At 42.5% G+C, this 20,069-nt stretch overlaps 1 protein-coding gene across 1 annotated transcript in view; it reads left to right on the top strand.

The window, feature by feature from the left end:
• Nucleotides 1–20,069, top strand: part of LOC100651095 — a 42,656-nt gene that overhangs the window by 11,547 nt on the left and 11,040 nt on the right. The window contains exon 3 of the mRNA XM_003399875.4: nt 18,785–18,839. Within this exon, the coding sequence (XP_003399923.1) occupies nt 18,785–18,839 (55 nt within the window). The remainder of the gene's footprint in view (nt 1–18,784; nt 18,840–20,069) is intronic.

Below are 20,069 nucleotides of genomic sequence, written 5' to 3'. Positions count from 1 at the left end.
TGCAATATTTGTCCTCATTTTTTTTTTTATTGATGTTTTAATAAAAATGTTCCATTGTTCAATGGGGCACTTTTTATTTCAAAGTATCTTCTATTTATCGGTTATATTTAAAATGCCCTAACTGCCAATTTCCATACAATTTTTACAACCGCCGGCCGGTCATATATGACCCACGTGGCAGTCAAAGTGTTAATTCGTGAATTCTGTTCGATCCGATCAAAATCAAAAACACCGCTCTGTGCGAAACGATATCAACGGCGGATACCTCGTCGCTCTATTCTGACAAAGAGACGATCACGAAGAATGGTTGATGAACTCAGAATGGAAAAACGCGAATACAACGATACGCATTGCGAGCGACGAGGCCTACAGACGCGCTTTATCGAGCGTCCGCGGCCCTCGACCATTCGTGGGAAGTAATTATTGGCAGATTAATTGCGACAACGAGGTACCGGGACGGCGAACCGTCGTATTAAAGCAGCGCTTTACCGAATCATTGTTTTCGTCGCAATGGTACGCGTGCCTTGCTGCGAACAGGCAGCTCCAAACTTTGCGAGCTTACGGTCTATCTATTGGGCCGACGCATTTACATATTTGTGGTTGTTCGGGTTTCGATCGTGTTTTTCGTTTCGCGAATTCCATTTCGCCTGTTCATGGCAAACCCGAAGGCAGAAACGATCGACACTCGGAGAGGCAGTGTATGTCACCGAAGAGAAACGTCACCGAAATTCCTGGTGAATGCAAAGTCCAAAATTTACTACGAAACGGTAGAGAATCATAGGTGGAAAGATATAAATTTGTTAAAGATAAAGAAAAAATATGATATGGACAAAATTGTATGGAAGCCAAAGATTATCGAGATAAGCGATATTTCTATATCTTCGGTACAGCATTATCGCGACGAGCATTTTGATTCTTTCAACGCGGTTTTTGAAAGGTTTGACATTGAAAAATATCGAAAAATTGCAACGAATCTTAAAACTGGTTTCCTGTAAAAAGATAGCAAAATAGTCTCATTTCGGCTTCAAGAGTCAGCCCTTCAGTTTCCTGACACCTGTAGCCCAACAGATGTATACACAATCGGAAAAGCCATGAATTTTCTGAATAATCTAATATCTGCATATCACGACTGCACGCATTCGAACGCGTCTCTCGATGCTTTCGAAACTCGATGACCACTGTCCGCTCTCCTTCGCGCGTCTTTCTAATCGGTGCTCGAAATTCTGCGCCGAAAGAAAGTCGTCGACACTCGACACGCGATTTCGTTTTCTATTCTGCATCGTTTCGTTCTTTATGCGTCATTACGGATGTGTAACGACTGGCAGGGCGATCGATTTCATGGAATCACAAGGCGTTTAGTTAACGTCCAACTTATCATCGAGAAAACCGTGGAAACTGCAAAGGATGTAGAACGATAGAAGAGTGAAAATATTTGCACCTAGATACCGTGAATCTACGCTGGATGCGGCCTATCTGTTTGTTCTTATTTTCAAATAATATTGGACCACAATGTGCTGCCTTTGTTTGGCTATTGATTTTTATTCCTTGAAACAAGAACAATCCGACTGCACGACGCGCATAGTGCGACTTGTTTTTAACGCCAAACGAGTAGTTAACATTAAACGACGAGTATATACGTGAAACAAAAACTTTATTTCGATGCGTTTCACGCTCGTCGTTGATTGTATTCATCTACGCGCTATACGACCTAATACCACCACAGATTTCTAAAACTAAATTAACTGGTTAACCCCTTAATCTACAATTTACGTTCGAGAATTTTGGGCCGAAGACATAAACAAGCTCGCGCTGCCTTCGAGCAATTCGCACGACTTGTGTATTACGTACTACGGGCTATGCCTGTGATGTTTACGTTTGAACCGATCAACTACTACGGGCTACGTCTATATAGGTTAAGGTGTTAAATTTGCTATAAGTATAATACACTCTATGAAAGATAGAGAAGCGAAGATACGAAATCTCCGTCTGAAAGACGAAGTCAATGGAATCCAGGGATCGTCGATACTTGTCGGAGGAATCAAATTAATCGACGAGTTATTACGATGTTAATTGCCTGTATGGCGCCGATAATAAGCTCGCAATTGACGTTGACTCTTTCACGTACGATATTGCAAGATGTACGACGAATTATCCACGAACAAAGTCGTGGTCTTCTAATTTTAACGCGTTACGTCCTCTTTATGAGAACAAAGCGTTCGATCGTGGATGAGCTAAGCGTCGGTTAAAACGAAGAAACGACAGAAGACGTAACATAGGCAAGATGTACCCGATACAATAAGAAAACGATTCTGTAAATAATACGACGGTTCTTGCTTCGATGAGAAGCGTCGAGAGGTAAAACTGAAACGAAATTAAAGGATCGTCTGCATGGTCGAGCGAGCCGACGAAAGCGTACGAGCGCGAGATGGAAAGAGGAGAAAATCGCGATGAAAAACGGAGTAGAAATTTTCGAATCGGGATCACCGTTTCATTGGTTTCGTTCGATACGTACGAGAGTCGGCGAGGTCGTATCGCGTTCTACGTGTTTCCCGTTGGCTCGCGTACACCAGCTCGTAAATTATCAATCGTTGACGTAACTGGCCAAGAAAAATCGCGAACCTCGTGTTTTACGCGAATTGTCGTAACCAAGAGAATTTCGTGTTACGCGGAGAGCCAAAGTTCGACATTGTTCGATAGTTTGCGGAGGCTGCGTTCGAGAAGCATCGCGCAAATGTGTCGATCCATCTTGACGATCCGGAAGTTGCGGCTAATTGAAAAGTTGCAAGCCACGCTCGATGAGCCGCTTCGTTACGCTGCAGTTGGCGACTTTCCGCGGGATTTTTCACCAGTCGTAGTACGAAAGAAAATTTAGACGAAAGAGTCGCGTACCAGGAGTCTCTTCGTAAATTCGTAGTGTCAGGTAGCGTAAGATATCTCAATTGGTTGAAATTACGAAGAAAACGATTAATCGATAATAATTCGACGAATATAACAATTTGTAAAAGTTATTTTCAAAAGCACGACGGATTATAATAATCGTACTTATTTAGCTATCGCCACGTCGTCATCTAAATCTCGTTGTTCGTTACGCAGGTGTATAATTAACGTTCGCTTCGTTGAGAACGAACAAAGCTCGTTCGTCGCGACAACATGTCGCGAACAATAACGAATCGTACAGCAAATTTAAAGAGATAATGTTCGTAACATTTTCAAATTATGGAGTTGACCGATATGGTTTCTGAACGGTTTGATCGTCCTAATACGTAGTTAATAAACAAGAATGTAATTAAATTGAAAGATAAAGCTCTAACAATTATGGCTAAGAGCGTAGGTAAATTAGCAGGTTAAAACGGCGATCGTCGCTAGCAGAATTGAGAAACTCGATTCTGTTCTATCGACGTTTCGTCTTGATCTTTTCTTTTTATTCTCCGCCAGAATAGCAACTGCGTGTTTTAATGCAACTCGCTGTACGATACGCTGGCGAAACGTCGTCTGTCGCGTGTTTTCACGCGGAAAAAGGAACACATTGGAGAAACGTAACGCGATGTTTCGTATCGAAGTGTAACACGCAGCGTGTAAAACGCCAGTAAAACGTTCGTCCAGTCAGCATCTTAAATACTTGAGCGGAGAAAACGCGACGTGTAACACGCGGCGTATGAAACGTCCGTGTAGCCAGTAGCCTAAGCGTTCGCTTTGAGACTACTAGGAGCTACGAGGAACTATAGCTCGATCTAAGCTCGTGCACGGGAGTAGAGACAGGTTAGATCGAGCGGAAATCGGAGGCAGTTGAGAAGGGTGAAGGTGCAGGTGCAAGCGGGAAGGGAAGAGCGATCGGTGTACTTCCGGCATCGTCGGACAGTTTAGTCGTCTCGTCAACATTTCTCCAAAGCGGTTCCGGCCGATTGAACAGTCTCTCGGATATTCCCAAGGTGCGTGTGGTTCGTTCAACCGTTTAGAAAGCGAGCGTGTCGGTGCAGCAGCAGCAGCTTTGTTTTCTCGCCTGCCTGAGAATCGGAAAAAGCGAAATCGAATCTGCTCTCCTCTCGCTCGGAACCGGCCGCAGATTTAACGCGTGTCCACCTGCCGCCTTTCGATCCAATTTCACCCTTCCGGCTGCCGGTGTTTCAACAGCCGACCCTTCGAAAATTCAAAGATCGCCAAGGTAGTTTTCTGCCAGACAGGAGGGGAGGCAGTACGAGAAGCGTCAGTTCGTGCTAGCACAAACGCGTATAAAAATAGGTATACGATTTAAGTTACTCGCTTTACACACTATGACATAGAAGAAGAAAAATTGTTGTCCTGGTAAAACGATCCGAACGAGACAAATTTGAGCGCAGAATGAAAAATAGCGTCGAATGGTCGTTACGTCTCTACAAGAGTTAGTTCGCCGATTCGACTTTTAGTTTTGTATTCTCGCAGTTGTACGATTATCACTGTGGAAATTGTCAACGGTAATGTGGAAATCAGTCTTCGATCCGCTGATATATATCTGGCGGAATCCGTTACGTGGAAGGAACTTCAAGTGCCGAAACGAAGAACGAAAGAAGAAAAAAAGAGTGACAGGTAACAGCCGACAGATTTACTCGATGGAAGAAAAAGAAGATGCAAAGGAGGATGGATGGTAATTTCACGGCGATGAACTTAACTCGACGATAACTCAGAAGGCACGAGCAACCAACGATTCGCGCACTCGTGTTCGCGGTAATCGAGTATACTCCGTTACAAAATCACCTTCGCCGGTGAATGTTTGAACGCTTTCGTGGCACTGGCCGTGCCAGAGGAGAAATTTCAGCGGGGCTAATTAGAATCGAAATATGCGTATAGCGCGACGAATCATCGCGACAATGTCTCCTGGAAAATAATAATACCTGTAACGCAATTAGGCAGTCGTTTCGCGGAGGACTGGTTCGGTTGCCGGTTCTTAGGCATTTCCATGCCCCGTCTATAATTCCAAGAGCACATCGACCAGAAATCAAAGTTAATCCTGCATTCCTATCGTATTTGCTTATTTCTGATTCTCGTTCCGTGTTGCTTCTACGTTCTGCTTGCTCGTTTTTACGTATTTCGCGTTTACGTAGACGGCGGAACAGATATAACGAACTTGTTAATTAAGCAAACTGGCAATAAGTAGATAACAAGTATCCTAATGATAACGTTCGCTAGGAAATATGCAAATGTGGAAAAGTGAAAATAAATGACCTTCGATGAAGAGACCAAAGACCTGCAGATATTCGAATATCTGGAGATCGCAGCTTTGACGTATTTCAGATTCATCGAATTATTTGTTGTACCGTCGATTTTCGGATATTCCTTTGGTATTTAGTCTTCCGTACGAATGGCTTCAGGGAGAAGTGAAAACGAAGTTCATCGATCGAACGCTCCTTTCAAATTATGCCTTTCAAATGTACGTGTATCTCGATAGAAATCTTTTTCATTCGACCTCTAGTTCCAAAATTTGCGAGTCCGAAAGTAAGGAACTTCTCGACCGACAAGATAGTTTTGCAATCTTTGAAAATTGTATCGATTACGAGCGTCAGTTTTAGTATCGCTCATTGGTCCTCGAAGATCAATTTAACCACATCGTAGCATTCGTAGCTGCGACGATTATACAGATTCGAGTCGTCCTGCAATTCCATTTATCTTTGGCGAATGACTTTGTAGCGCACGTTAGCGCGTGTTTGGATATCGATCTGAAATAAAAATTTCAAGCGAAGAAAAATTTCACGGTGAAGATAAATAGATATTAAAGTCGTTGAATGATGAAAATCAAGGCTTCCGAGTATAATAATACAAGTATAGTGATAACTCTTTCTAAATTCCATCGTACGAAAAAGTACATTTTCTCGAAGATATGTAAACCATCGGATGCTTTAAAACTGTACTGTACATTAGACAACCACGCGTTAAACAGACTTTAACGCTGACTAAAGGCACTAGACATTAATTAATCACGTGTGGACGAGGATAGCCGACGAATTATCTTCGTGTGTCGTGCTGCGTCAAGATCTCTCGAGGCAACCGACGCTGTCAAAAAGAAAGTTTCCACTTTTATCGCACCAAGACACCGCGGAATATCAGGATATGTAGGAGAAACGAGCAACGTGACGAAAGGAAGGTTGGCGTTCGAGCGAGAACGTGGACAGAAATGTGTCGGCCTAGAGCGGATCAAACTGCAGACTTCCGACGTTTCTCGCGGAGGAAGGATCGGTTGGTCGAGGAGACCGATCCACGAATCGCCAAGAGAGTGAAAGTACATAGTTACGGCTCCGCATTGATAGACGCAGGTGGTGCTTTCGACTTTGGAGATCGAGGCTTCGTTCGGTTGCGAGCGCTGTTTCATCCGTTCCCTCTCGATTTCCATCTCGTCATGTTCGTTCAAGTTGAAATTCCGAAACGGACGGATGCAAAGATGCTATCGATTTCTGCGCGATAGCGTCTCCGGTTAAAGCCGTGGATGAAGTTGCCAAACGACGAAACTTGGCTTGTACGTCGCCAATATTTTCCTCTATTTAACTTGTATCTTTAACCGCGTACGTGAAGTCGCTGCTGCGAACTGTGCTACCTACGAGGAGTATCAACACGCCATTGTCTCTTATCGTAGCATTTACGTAATAATTAATTGGGTCCGAGTATACTTAATTCCGTATCGTTTGGCGCTTCTACGCGATCGAATAACGCGAAAACGAAGAACGCGTAGGAGACATCGGAGCTCAACGGAATGTCTAATTTACATGATAACGTATCATGTGGTGCAAATAACGATAGATCTCCTGGTGATACGTAGGCTTCTGTTCTGCGATTGTTTTCATGGTATCTTCGATGGCATACTTTCAACCGATAACTATGGTGGAGGCGTATATTGTATAACGTAGATTTGTTGCATCTATATATATATATTTATATATTTTTAGAATACACAAAACTAGATATATATAATATAATATAGATATATATAAACAAAACTATACTATATACTAGATATATATATGTATATATATTTATGTAATAATATATATATATATAAATGTTAATGTATGTTGTAAACTGTAATTAAGATTGCATCCTGATTTCTCAATGTTTCGCAACTTTACGTCATCCGTTACTGAACACGATTTTCGATTCGAAGCGAACGTGCGTCACTCGTAATAAAATACAGTTTTTGATTTGGGGCAAATATGAGTCCCGTTACGCTCGACGCGGCACGGCAAGTTGCTTCGAAATTCGCAAATCTTCTTCCATCTAAATCTGTTTTCATCCAGCCATTTCAACTATTGATCCGTCAGAAGATTTTAATTCCGCTTCTTTCTTCGCTTCTGCTGGCGGTAGCCAGGAGCATTGTCTGATAGTGACTAATCCGACGATAGATTAGACGGTGGAGAATCCCTCGGTTATCTAAAAACTTTGGTCTTTGACTTAGCTCAGACTGAAGGGACACGCCCTGCCGATCGAACCCTCGCTATCTTTGAAATTGTTTCAAAGCGATTCCTTAACTTGCTGAAACTTTTCCTACGTCGGAGCTACGCTAAACGTCGACCTTGAAACGTTGGTACCGACGTAAATTACGTAATTACGAACGAAGCTAGCGATGTAAAGACGCGTGCGTAGTTTCAATCGATGATCAACGCGTCGATCTAATTGCAATTCAATTTCGATAAGCTGAATCGAATACGTAGACGGTAGGTGTATGTACACTTTGCTGGCGCCGTTGACAAATAGTCGTGAGATCGTTGGCATTGTACAAAACCTGTGTACTACGTAAATTGAACAGATCTTTATTGCTTCCCTGGCAGATATTAATAGAAAATTTATCTACTTCTCTATCTCATTGCGTAAATGAATAAGAGCCTCTGTATCTCGCGACGTATGGCAACAAATATGAAGAAAAATTTATTGCCAAGATAAAATTAATTTTTCGCAAAATTTCGCCCCGTTTCAGATATTTAACGGCCGATAAAAATTATCGTATCTCTACTTAGAAAACTTATCGAGGTTTATAACTTTTCTTGTAACTCGTTGCTCTTCGATGTACGTAAGTACGTACTGTTCGATGATTAATTTCGATTAATCGCGTTTCGCTTCTTCCAGTTCCAAAGACCATTTTACATTGTATATTTATATATGTCCATGCGTGTTATACACATTTCCCACATATGACCGAATATCAGCTCTAATTCCAACTGTTACAAAGCGAAGCTTCAGATTCCAAGGAGAATTCCCAAAAAAGACCATTACTTCGAAGTTTAACATGGTACACGGAACGGACATTGCGTGGCCCTTGAAACTAATAGACGAGTGGAGCAAAAGGTAACGCAAGTCGAACGAGCGGAGTCACGCGGAGACGTTTCTTTGCTCGCGTTTCACCGGTCAGAAAATTGAGAAACAGCAAACTCTGGTTGAACGTTCCCACGAGCAGAAATTCCGAGCCTGAAATTAACCTCGAGCGTGGTCAAAACGTTCGCGTATCGTCAGAGGCACTCGCGTCTGCATACGTTGAAGTTGAAGGGGTCGGTACCCGTTACGGCGCACATGGGTCACACGGCACGATGACGACGAAAATGACGACGATGACGAGGACAAGCCTCCTCTCTCTCTCTGTTTTCTCGTCAGCGTGTGCTGTGCACTCAGCCTGTCCGTCGCGTCTCTCGCGCTTCGTGTCCTCCTGTCAGTTGGCGTGGTGCGCTCGAACGAGCGACAAGTGCCTGGAGTCGTACGCTGCGAAACCTCCTACAACCTCGAACAACTCGAGTAAGACGCGGTAATTTCAGGCTCGCTATCCTCCCGTGCGTCTTTTCATTTGTCACAGGGTCCACGCATTCTCCTCTGACCGCATCGAACGAGCCTCGTTATCTTCTTATTGAAGCAAGTTCCTCGATATATTCCAAAGAGAAGTTCCTTTGGATTGTACGTGGTGACCGTGATGTGCACGCGATAGTTGCTAGAGATCCTCTTCAGAGTATATTTTTGGAGTTGTTCTCGAGAGTCTGTACATGGAAGCTCTTCGATGGTCGAGAATCGTACGTCGTGACTAGCTTCGTCGATGTAATCGCGTTTCCGGCAGCTCGTTGTATCGGTACGGTTGTTGTCATCGAAGACGTCGAAGGTGGTGTGGGCACTTTGACAGCCTGCAGGAATCTCGAACGGCTAACTGAACTCGTCGTTGAGGACTGTACAGGATACGTCCATCGGAAATCGGTAAGTCGAGATACCGTAAACAATGTGACGAATGGACTCGAGTCGTAGTTGCTGAACAGCGGAATATCTCTCTTTTACGTATTTAATACGTGTTTTGGTTCGCGTATGCAAATTCGTTCAGGGACAAATAGCCTGTTTTATTGGATTGGCAACTAAGTGATTGTGGATTTTGTCATTAGGTGGTACTGACAAATCTGCAATCACTTAGTTGCCAATCTGATAGTTATTCACTGATTTCCATAAGTCGCTCGGTTCACTTCGAATGGGATACGTAAACGGATATTGGAATTGCAAAATGAACTTGACGCTTATTAATATTAAACTGCGCGTACGCGGACGGTTATGTACAATTATCGGAACGTCGAAACGTCTAGGATGCGCATTGGGAAAATTAAATTATGCCATGCTTTGAGCATTTCATTTAGAGTTCTGGAAGCCTGTGTTTGCAATTAACAAGCTTGCAGACTTACCAACGAGAATGTATCCGTCTGTGTTTCTCACTTTCTAAGTAAGGTTGCGATATACACACTGTTAGAAACTAATCGTTGGATATTTGAAATCGAACAAGCAACAGCAAAAGATGGCACAAAGGAGGCGATAAAACTTTGCTTGTCTTCAGTTTCGAAATGATAGATAGTCTTTCGAACTAAGAAGAGCGCAAAAGCTTTTGCCGATCTGGAATTAAATATTAATCCTCCGTGCGTATTTCTATACGCAACTCGTCCGGTTTTCATTATCCGTAACTAATCACGTAAAAAAAAGAGAGAGAAAGAGAAAAGGAAAAAGAATCACTTTCTCGGCGTTTTCTTCGCAGAGTGAGCGGTTTTTGGTTCGTTTGCAGGGGACGCGAACGAGATTTTGTCTCGTGACGGCGTTTGCGCATCGACGATCGCGGATCGCAACGCACGCGCCGCTCTGGTTTGAAAAAAAGAAAAGACAAATTTGCGAAGATCGTTGGACACGGTCCCGTTCCGACCAAGTCGATTGGTTTGCACGCCGCATGAACGCGTGCAGCCTGTTCCCGACGTTGCGAAAGAAACAGATCGATTTAAAGCGCGCTGAAACGTTCGTCTCTGTCCCGAAGCAATCGAGCGCATACGAGCCGAGAGAACCGAGCGCATACTTATAGCCGTTTTGCAATTCGATTCACCGGTGCGTGCGCTCGCTGTCTCGAGAATAAATGCGCCGCACCGCCTGGACGAACCTCCGACGTTTTATTTCGAAATTTACGTCCCTCTGGCCGTATCAAACCCGTTAATCCCGCTATCCTCCTTCGATACAGCGCATAAGGAAGTTCCCGTTACGATCATTCTTTCGTTGCCTCTTCAAAATATTCTGCTGTTTCGCGGATTTTCCTCCTCGCTCCTTGTCTTTCATATTTGCTTTTGATCGATCACGCTCCATTGATAAATACGTTTCCACGAAAGAAGACGCGTGTAGCTATAGCGGCTGGCGAAAGTATTCGAAGAAGCGTGAAAATATTTGATGGATATCTTACGCGTGTTGTTAACTTAGAGGAAAATAGAGCAATAAATATGTATATTAGCTGTCCGAAAAGTTTCTTTCGTTTTATCAGGAAATAATAGACAACGTTTTTTGTTTTATATTATTTTGTCACCATTTTGCGACGTTTCACAGACTTGCTGTCGCGTTTGTATGAAGGTGCACTGTTGTTCGCGACAGGAACAAAGCACAAAAGGAAGAATAACGTGTAATACAACATTGCCAGAAGAGATACTCGAGAGAATATCTTAAGGATACAATAGATTGAGCGAACATGTCGATACTCAGGTGGCAAGAGTTTGCGTGATCAATCGTTCGACTTATGCAACTAATTACGTGTAATATCCATACAATACGCGACGATACTCGTTAAACGTATCTGTGGAGTTTAATTACCTAATCGCGTGACACTTGCTTTAAAATCACACGCTCCAACAGTCGCAGAGCTATAATTTCGAGGAAATTTCTAATTATAATTTAATCGCTGGTTCGATAGGCCGAATGTAAGTTAAAGGAAAAGCAACGAACGATAACCGGCGGGAAGTCGATTTGTACAACGTTTCCGCGGTTATAGGAAAGCTGTTATTTGTGTGCGATCATTCGCTCGATAAACGATTCCAATTGAGATCGGGCAAGCAGAGGACGTCTAAGGACGAGACGCGTTTTACGACGCATTCGAGCCACAAGAACGAGTTTCAGCGTATCCACCAGTAGTTTGCCCGTTTGCCGGCAAATACATCGAACACCGCCGGTGAACGATACGATCTTCTCGTTCGAAGGTTCGGTGAAAGCGTACAGCGAATTAAGTTTTATCCTGTAACCTGTCGAAGCTGAACGAAATTATTGCTCGTTAAGACGATACCGACCACTTTCCACCTAGCGTCATCCGATTTCTTTGTTACGCGCTTCTACAAAAAAAAAAGTTTGCTCGTCGATTGCTCCATTTACCCTCCATCAACCTACACATATCCGTCATCGTTGACGTGGCTCGCTTTCGAAAAATTTCGATCGGTATTTGTCTTTGTAATTTGTAACAACGATTTACAATTGAACTTTTAAACTTTTCTAGCGAACGGTGCGGTTTTAGGCGGATCCTAAATTAAAATAAATCCGATCGCAAGGTTACCAGTCGCGAAGATATTATTGGATTGGCAACTAGGTGATTGCGGATTTTTTCAATAACACCTAATGGCAAAATCCGCACTCATTCAGTTGTCAACCCAATATTTATTCTAACGAAAGTAGCCCTTTAAGTTGGCGTGGCTGAATAGCTTAATGTATTTATCGAATACAACGCGAGTATTATTAGAGACTTCTTTTAGCCAGTTAGGCGTTTGTGACGAGTATACTCGTCACGAAGAAATGGCAATATTTTATGTTACGTCGGTGACGAAATTAAAAGACAAAACAGTGATTTCGCTACAACTTAATTCCATATCCTAACAGAATTCTGTATCGCAACACGTACTCCATGTTCGACGAGAATACTCGTCAACACACTTTTCAAAGTTTCCGAAGAGGTCGCAACAGCCAACTGGTTAAGCACTGGCGAACGTGGCTTGAAGTTACGAATCTATCGTTAAAGTAAAATTGTAACTTATCGCTAGTAACGTTGCCTGTTGCCATTTATGGTTGCCGAACGAGGAATTCGAGCGGACACAACAACCAGAGAATCATAGTTGATGCTCGCTACGACGCTCGTGACCCGTACGTCGCGTGGTCCGAAGAGCGCGATCGTTGCCGCATCGACTTCCTTCGCTGTCACTTCGTGCTGGAATACATTATCTTTTATTACTGTCGAGTCGACGAGCCTTCTTCCTCTCTCTCTCTCTCTGTGGCTGCATTGTTTCCGCTAGAAAATCACGAGTGCCCCGTTGATCGCGCACCTGGAATTTTCTCTGCTTGATTTTCAAGTGCCTCTCGTCGAGTCGGTGACCTTTGAATCGCGCCTCCGGCCGCCGACAGCTGAATGTAAACGAGAGCGGAAAAGAAACGAAGCGCGAGGCGAAAAGAACTTCGCACAGTCTCGTTTGCGTCGCGAATAAGCCAGGAATACTTTAACGCGCGCGTTACATTTTCTTTCTTTTTTCTCCTTAATAAATCGCAGCCAGTTTTGTAAGGTTTCTAGGCTCGACCGTCTCCTCGAACAGAAACACCGTAGCGAGCTTAGCAGGATCGTAAAATTAACGAGAAGCTAAAATTTACAATCTACACCTTCCGAGTATCCAAGCACGTGATTTTCGAATTTTTTCCGCGGGGTGAAAAGCTCGAGTCGCTTCCAAAGCCGTAGGAATCACGCTACTCCGTGTTCTTCGAAAGCGTACGCCCTCGTCTGTAACAACTATGCTTTAGTTCTTACTAATACAGTTAACTCCACTTATCTAAACGCCATTTATTATACGAAGGTTTAATTAGTAGACGGTTATGGGATTTGTTGAATTTTCTTATCCGAACGTGCACCCTTATCGTACACTGATACGCGTTTCAGGGTCAGAAGTGGATCTGATTGAGACTGACGTGCCATTATCGACCATTGATTCCACGATAATAGAAACTTATGCTCAACGAATAAATCGATTAACAGATTAACGAAATGCTTGCGATTAGGATACGAGTTTCAGGATAATTCTCACGATTGAAGATTTAAATTGCCTCTACAAAACGTACCCTGTGTGTGTAACGGGTGTTCCTCTTTTAACGCTTCAATTTATTTCTCAAAAAAAAAAAAAAAAAAAAAAAAAAGGAGAAAGAAAAAGACAACAGTTGCTGTACATAGACAAAGTGAGTGAAAGAGTTCCCTTGGACAGAATTTCCATCGATCACAATGCGAAATAAGCAAGGACGGTTCTCCCCCTGTGTCACCGAAGAAACGTTAATATTTTCCACTTCCTTCCGGACTTGCGATCTTCCCCTGGCTAAAGCTCATCGTAACTCGTTTAACCGGCGTACGTACGAGTACGTAAACACGCGGTGGCGGTGACAGGGAGCGCATCGGCCTCTCCCAGCATTTCCAACTGCCTGTCATACCGCTGTTCTCCTCTTTACGCAACTACTTTACGCACGCGTTCACAGCTGCGGACGAGCAATTAGCCGCCACCGTATTCCAGAACTTGCAACTCAACCCTTTGCGCTCGTATTAAGCTCAGGTGGTAGGGCTGTGGTTACAAGCGAGAATTCATTCTCATCGAGCGAAAGCTAATACTCTGATGGAAAATATGTCGAGAAAGAATGCAGAATAAATTCATGACACGCGTTGTAAAAAGTATTCGTTTGCATTGTAAGTCGTTTTTCTTATGAAGAGTTCAACCAGGCGTGTCCATCAATAAACCGAGGGAGAATTGACGCGTTAAGAGACTGACCTTAAAATGGCTTAAAACGCTGGCGTAATAGGCAGTGGTTCTGGATCGCTTGATTTAATTTAAACGAAACAACTCTATTGGAATTTAAGCGAGCATTACCGTATCATACGGTGACTCACGATGATCTGTCGTGACTTCGCTCTTGACTCATCCACACACTTTATTTGTAATGGTCTGTAAGACTTTGATATTACTTGTACTTTACTTATGAGCTTGTTTACTCCATTATGACTTGTCGATGGTAGAGATAGGAAAATTGTTGAACGAAAGAAAGAAGGAGCAAGATGAAAAATATGTCCACGCGAGGGGACATGTGGAAGGATAACGAGAGAGAGTGAAAGAGAATAGAAGCGAGAAATTAGCCCAAGCGAACAAATAAAATTATAAGTAAATAGATCTAAATCAACGTTGTAGGAAGACCACGAGCAAGTTCAGCTTTTCGGATCTGCGAAGCCGAAAATGAAGATATATATGTACGTGATATGGTCAAGTATTGCTGAATGGAAGGTAACTGGCGACAACACGATTGCATAATTCGTCGTACACAGGTAGCCCGAAACGGGAACGCGAAATCGCTGGGAGAAAAGCGCATTGCGAAGTTGCGCGTCTATGGAACTGCAGCATCAGATGCCATTAGACGCGTCGTTTTTCGCGAGAACGTCGACAGTGGCTTCTAAGCTCCTTTTCATAGGGCAGCTTGAGGATCGTTCATTCCACGTGTATCTGTTACGTTCGCGTTTTTTATGCATCCGTGTACAACGTTCGTTCGCAGTTTGCCGCTTCAGAAAGATCACGACAAAAGATGTGTCCTACAAAACGTGCTTACATAATGGCGACCCTCCAGCTACGTTTCGTGCCTGTTTCGTCGGCGTGTTCTCCGCCTCTTTGTCTTTACCCGTTTCGTGAAAAAAAAAAGAATGGAATCGACAGTGTACGGGAAAACTAGGCGAAAAACGGACGTTCGTTACACGCTGCTTCTGCCGATCAACGAAATTAGTTTCGCTTCCTCTAAACGTCCGTATCGTTTTCCCGTGTAAACCGATAAATCACGCGTTCAAACGTTTCGATCGACGAGAAGCTTCGGGGAATAAAAATACGTTCACATCGGAACTATCGACGAATCGATCGAAATAGCCAGTTTCCATGAAATTTGATAAATTTGTAATATACTGACGTTACACAAGCTATCGTTGTTTCTTACAATTAAGCGAAGATCGCTTTATCAGCGTGAAAAACTGTCGTTTGCTTGGCTCCACGTCAAATACCTGAACCACCGTGTTCTACCACGCGATCTCTGTAACCTACCAAAAATCATTTCTATCTTGTAATCGTTAACAGTAGAACTACCGATAGTTAACACGAAGCTATTTCTACGAAAAGCAGTGAAAATGACTGGTTTTCAAAAAATAGAATATTTTTATATTTGTTGATTTATTAATTTTTTACAGAAGAAACTCCATGTTACGTAGTACTTGTTTTTGGTATTATTAATCCTAAACGAGGGTTGACACATTTATAAAATCGCAGAGCCGGTCATTTCGACTGCTGTGGTATTTCTAGTGTTCTAGCGATAAATGATTTGTAGAGCGTCGGTTAGGTTTTTGGGTAGCGTCTTTGTGGAAAATTTTGGGAAAATAGAACGCAAGATATCCCAAGTATAGTCCTTATAATATCGTCGCTCTGTCTCTCACTGTCTTTACACTGAGAAAACTGAGTTTGAAGTTTTTACAGTTTGCTTATCGTGCGAAGTTAGGACTGGGAAGAATCGAATATTTCGCCTTCTAAGTAGAATTCTCATTATATTATCGCGAATTCGTACTCTTTATACCATCGAGACGTATGTGGATCGATGGAAGCATCCGGAATTTTCCTGATAACCGATATTATCATATCGAATGATACGCAGTACAAATTTTAAAAACGTGTGGGATATTGTACAAAACGAGGAAACTGGTTAATTGGGGTTCTATAAACAGATCGCAGGACCCTTTTACACTTCGACAAGTATCAGTCATTTTCACTGGTATTGGATTAAGTAGCCTTGATACAAAATTATTTTCAATTTGAATACATAAGAAACAAAATAAAATTCATTATATTATTCTTTTAGTTATCGTTGCGGAAGTCATTACACCATTGCGGAAAAAATATAACACGAAGTAGGAATTTTAAAATAAAATTGCAAAACCGGTCAATTTGACTGATGTGGTAGTTTCAGTGTTAAGAAGAGAAACGATTCTACCAACTAACTTGGAAAGGTAAAATCGTACGGACGACTGTTAATTCGGCAATTCGATTAAGAAATACGCCGAACTTTGTAGCAGAAGTTTCCGTTAGACTCGCATTTTGGCATTCGACGATAAGATCTGGAAAACCGATCGAGCAGCCGTGTTATAATATTTAACAACGTGATGAAACTCGCGATTACGTTTTTAATATTCTTACACTTTCGATTGTTCTTTATACTTCCGCCCGCTTTCACTCGTTTCTGTCTCTCGTTCGAACGACACTATAACAGGTTTTTATTCTTGAAAATACGAAACACCTCGCTTCCGGTGTAGCCCAGTTTCGCAGATCGATAACACAGCGCGAACCGTTAATTAAACGACTGCTATTTACGTAAACTATTTCATCATCGTATGGAAGATACTTAATATTGAAAAATTGACTCGCGTGTTCGTCGTTGTATAGTTTTCCTTTGGACGAGCTCGTTATCCAACGCTGATATCGGAAGCGGAAGTTGCCGCGATAAGCAGAAACCGTAGATACCGTGGACCAAAAAAATGTTAAAACCGCCTTGAAACTTGTCCCGTTCGTTTTATCTTTATTTTAATTAATTTCGTTTCATCGGCGAGAAAAGCTTGTTAACAATAGGAAAAGTGAAAAGTTACACGAGTCAGTGAATGATCCATGGTTGTTAGAACTATATAATTAAAAATTGGTAATTACAATTACCGAGAACGTAATAACTAGGAGTGGTTATCGTTAATACGTAATTACTAAATAATAACGAAGTACCTGAATAGAATTTAATTACCAGGAATTAATAACTTGTAACATAAACGCGGCAGCAACGAGACAGGCAAGATCTATAGCGATATGAGAGTTCGTTGGTGTTTAAGTAAGCGAGATGATTGCAAAAAAAAAAAAAAGAAAGAAGGATCAGCGGATGTATGTGCAATCGTATCGACGATAGCGTAATATCATGCGATCGGAGTAGCCAAAATAATCGATGATGTTCAACTCGTAATAGTTTCGAACGACGTAAGCTTTCAAGTTCTGCTTGGCGTAAATTTCAGTTCCGTTGCCGATATGTCGAATATTCCTCGACTTTTAACCTTTCAACGAGTTTGAAAAAATAACAGTACGAAACAGACGCTTAATCGATGGCAAAAGGTTGGATCCGCGTTTTGCCGCAATTACCAAGCAAACTAATTCGCTGCAATTCGCAGCCACGACGCTGATATCGCGGAGAAATCATCGATGACGGGTCGCGAGAGAAACGGTGTAACGTGCCTCGACGAGGATTAGACTTTCGATTCTTCCCTCGCGAAGGCAAATAGCACATGCAGGTCGTAGCCATAAACGAATACGCTATCTCGTCGTACTATGGAGTATCGTGTAACTGGTGATTTAACATCAGAAACATGAAAGAGAAAAGACGAAAAAGTAAAATCTTTTCCCCTACGAGGCTCAGTTTTCGAAAATATTCGTTTTAAACGCATTGAGTTAAGCACCCGTTTAGCTCCGAATTTCACGAGGATAGATGTTAACGAATGTTATTTACGACTGGTTTGTACACTCATACAGTAAACGAAAAAGTATATTATAATTTAAAAATTATTATTAAAGAGTACATTATAATAAAATATAATAATATTTTATTATAAAAAGTATAAAGTATTATAAAAAGTATTATAAAAAGTATATTGGGATGTGACACGCACTTTCATTTACGACGGTCACTTCAAAGTATTTAGTATGTCATTTATAACGTTCCTTCCAGTAATTTTCGATGGTATCAGAAAAATCATAGTCCCATAGCGATCGAAGTAAATGTTTTTGGGAATAAAACCCGATGTAAAAAGAACTTGTTCTATGTTTCCGACGAATTTTCGTATCGTCAAATTAAAAGACACTTTGCACGTTAGATGCGTGTCACGTGTATCGCTGATTCGTACGAAGAAAGTAGTTTGCACGAATCGCAATGCCTAATCGCATCGAAAATAACGCGCCTGTGAAAAGTGCGCTTAACGTTCTAGAGGAGGAGTAACGTACGAGCTAACATATTCGAATAGACAAGCATCTCGGTGCTCTCATTTCTCTTCTCTTTCTTTTTTTTTTTTTTTTCGCAAAGAGTATCACGCTAGGAGCGTTAATTTATCAAAACGAGGTGAAGCTGACGTTATCGCGGAGGATTCGTCCAAAGGACGAGAACAATAGCAAGCTGGCTTCTCGTACAGAGGAGTCGAGAAATCGGACAGAAATTCGTATCTTAGCGATCTCTCGTGCCCCTGGCAATCTTTTCGTCTGTCGTGACGCTCGAATTACGCGGAAAATTCACGGAGGAAATTTCCGTCGTGGAAAGCGCGATTATCCTCGTTAGTGGAACATGAATTAGCATGCAACCAGTTTAGCGGAGCTCTCCGTGCGGAACGCGCAGAGAATGCGAATTTTTTTCGTCGATAACTGTATCCTTTCGTCCGTTAATCAAGTGTACGTGTTTTCAGGTGATCGATAACGGACTGAGCAAAGATACGGACAGCTGCGACGATTTAACAAACGGTGAGTCACGCGCGTCATCGACGCATCTCTTCGTACTCCTTTCTGTTTCTTATTGTCGTCGTTTATTACGATACAGGCTCTTTTATTCCTATAAGTAGCCCTAACTGGCTGTAAAAAGCGGCACCGTTGGAACCATAGGATAGGCAAGGAGCGTCGGTGCGCTTTGGTTTCATTGACCAAATCCCGCGGTGAAAAGAACGACCGCTCGTACGATCCCCCAATTGCATTATGCTCCTGCCAACGGTTGCAACCCTGAATGTAGGACGCGCCGGATCCTACGATTCGATAATTTTATTTGCGGCTTCTGCGTCGTATTTTCTTCTCCTTCTTCCACGCGAATATCGTTCCTTTATCGGTCGCAGAAAGAAGGAAAAGAAATTTTTGTCGAAAAGAAAATTAAGTCGGTTTTCCACAGGTTGATCAGGTACATTTATATTATAATCTTATATATATATATACATTTTTTCTATCTTTATACGTACGGAGCTTGCTTGGTAACTCTGCACAGCTTTAATTCCCAGCGCGTATTATTTATGGCACGTACGAAAATTTCGTATGCGGAGATTACACGCGGTACGATTTATAATTTTCGCATTTTCGATAAGGACGAATTTTGCCTCGTTTACGTTTTTATTTGTCGAGATACAGAAGCCAAGTTTTCGAGTGGAAGTCTCCTGAAACGAAACCGCGTGTTTCTCTTCGCATCGTTCGATAACGCAGGCTCAACACGATTTCGATAACCCGTGGCACGTGCGACCAATTTCGATTTACTTTCGAGATATCGAGCTCACAAAATTCCCAGATTTCTTGCGGAAGAGATTCCTCTGGAATAGAAAGAACAGGCGGATGAGCTTGTCGCGATGATCGTGGCCCGTTTCGTTGCCTGCGTAACGATAGAAAAATTAATTTCGCGGTGTCTTCCGTCGTTCGGTCGAAGAAAAGACGAAAAGAGCATCGTTACGCAATTGGAAAATAAGTGGAAGGGGCGGAGGTCACGCTTTTGTCGGCGGCTCACGGCAAATCCGGCAAGCGGTTACGGCCCTGACTTTGCCCTTCGGTCATTATCGTCCGCTGGAGCGGTCGCCGCATTTTCTCACGCTACTTCAGCTGCTCCTTGCTCGCGGTGCAATGATCTCCCTCTCGTACCCGCACATCTGCCTCAAAATTACATCCTGACCGGGTCTCTGCATTTTTATTTTCCCCCACCGCTGCATTCACCCTTGCCCCTTG

Source organism: Bombus terrestris, chromosome 12 (assembly GCF_910591885.1).
Source record: "Bombus terrestris chromosome 12, iyBomTerr1.2, whole genome shotgun sequence".
NCBI classification, from domain to species: Eukaryota; Metazoa; Arthropoda; class Insecta; order Hymenoptera; family Apidae; genus Bombus; species Bombus terrestris.
The sequence above is the reverse complement of the archived record's forward strand: the minus strand, read 5'-3'. Positions and strand labels throughout refer to the sequence as shown.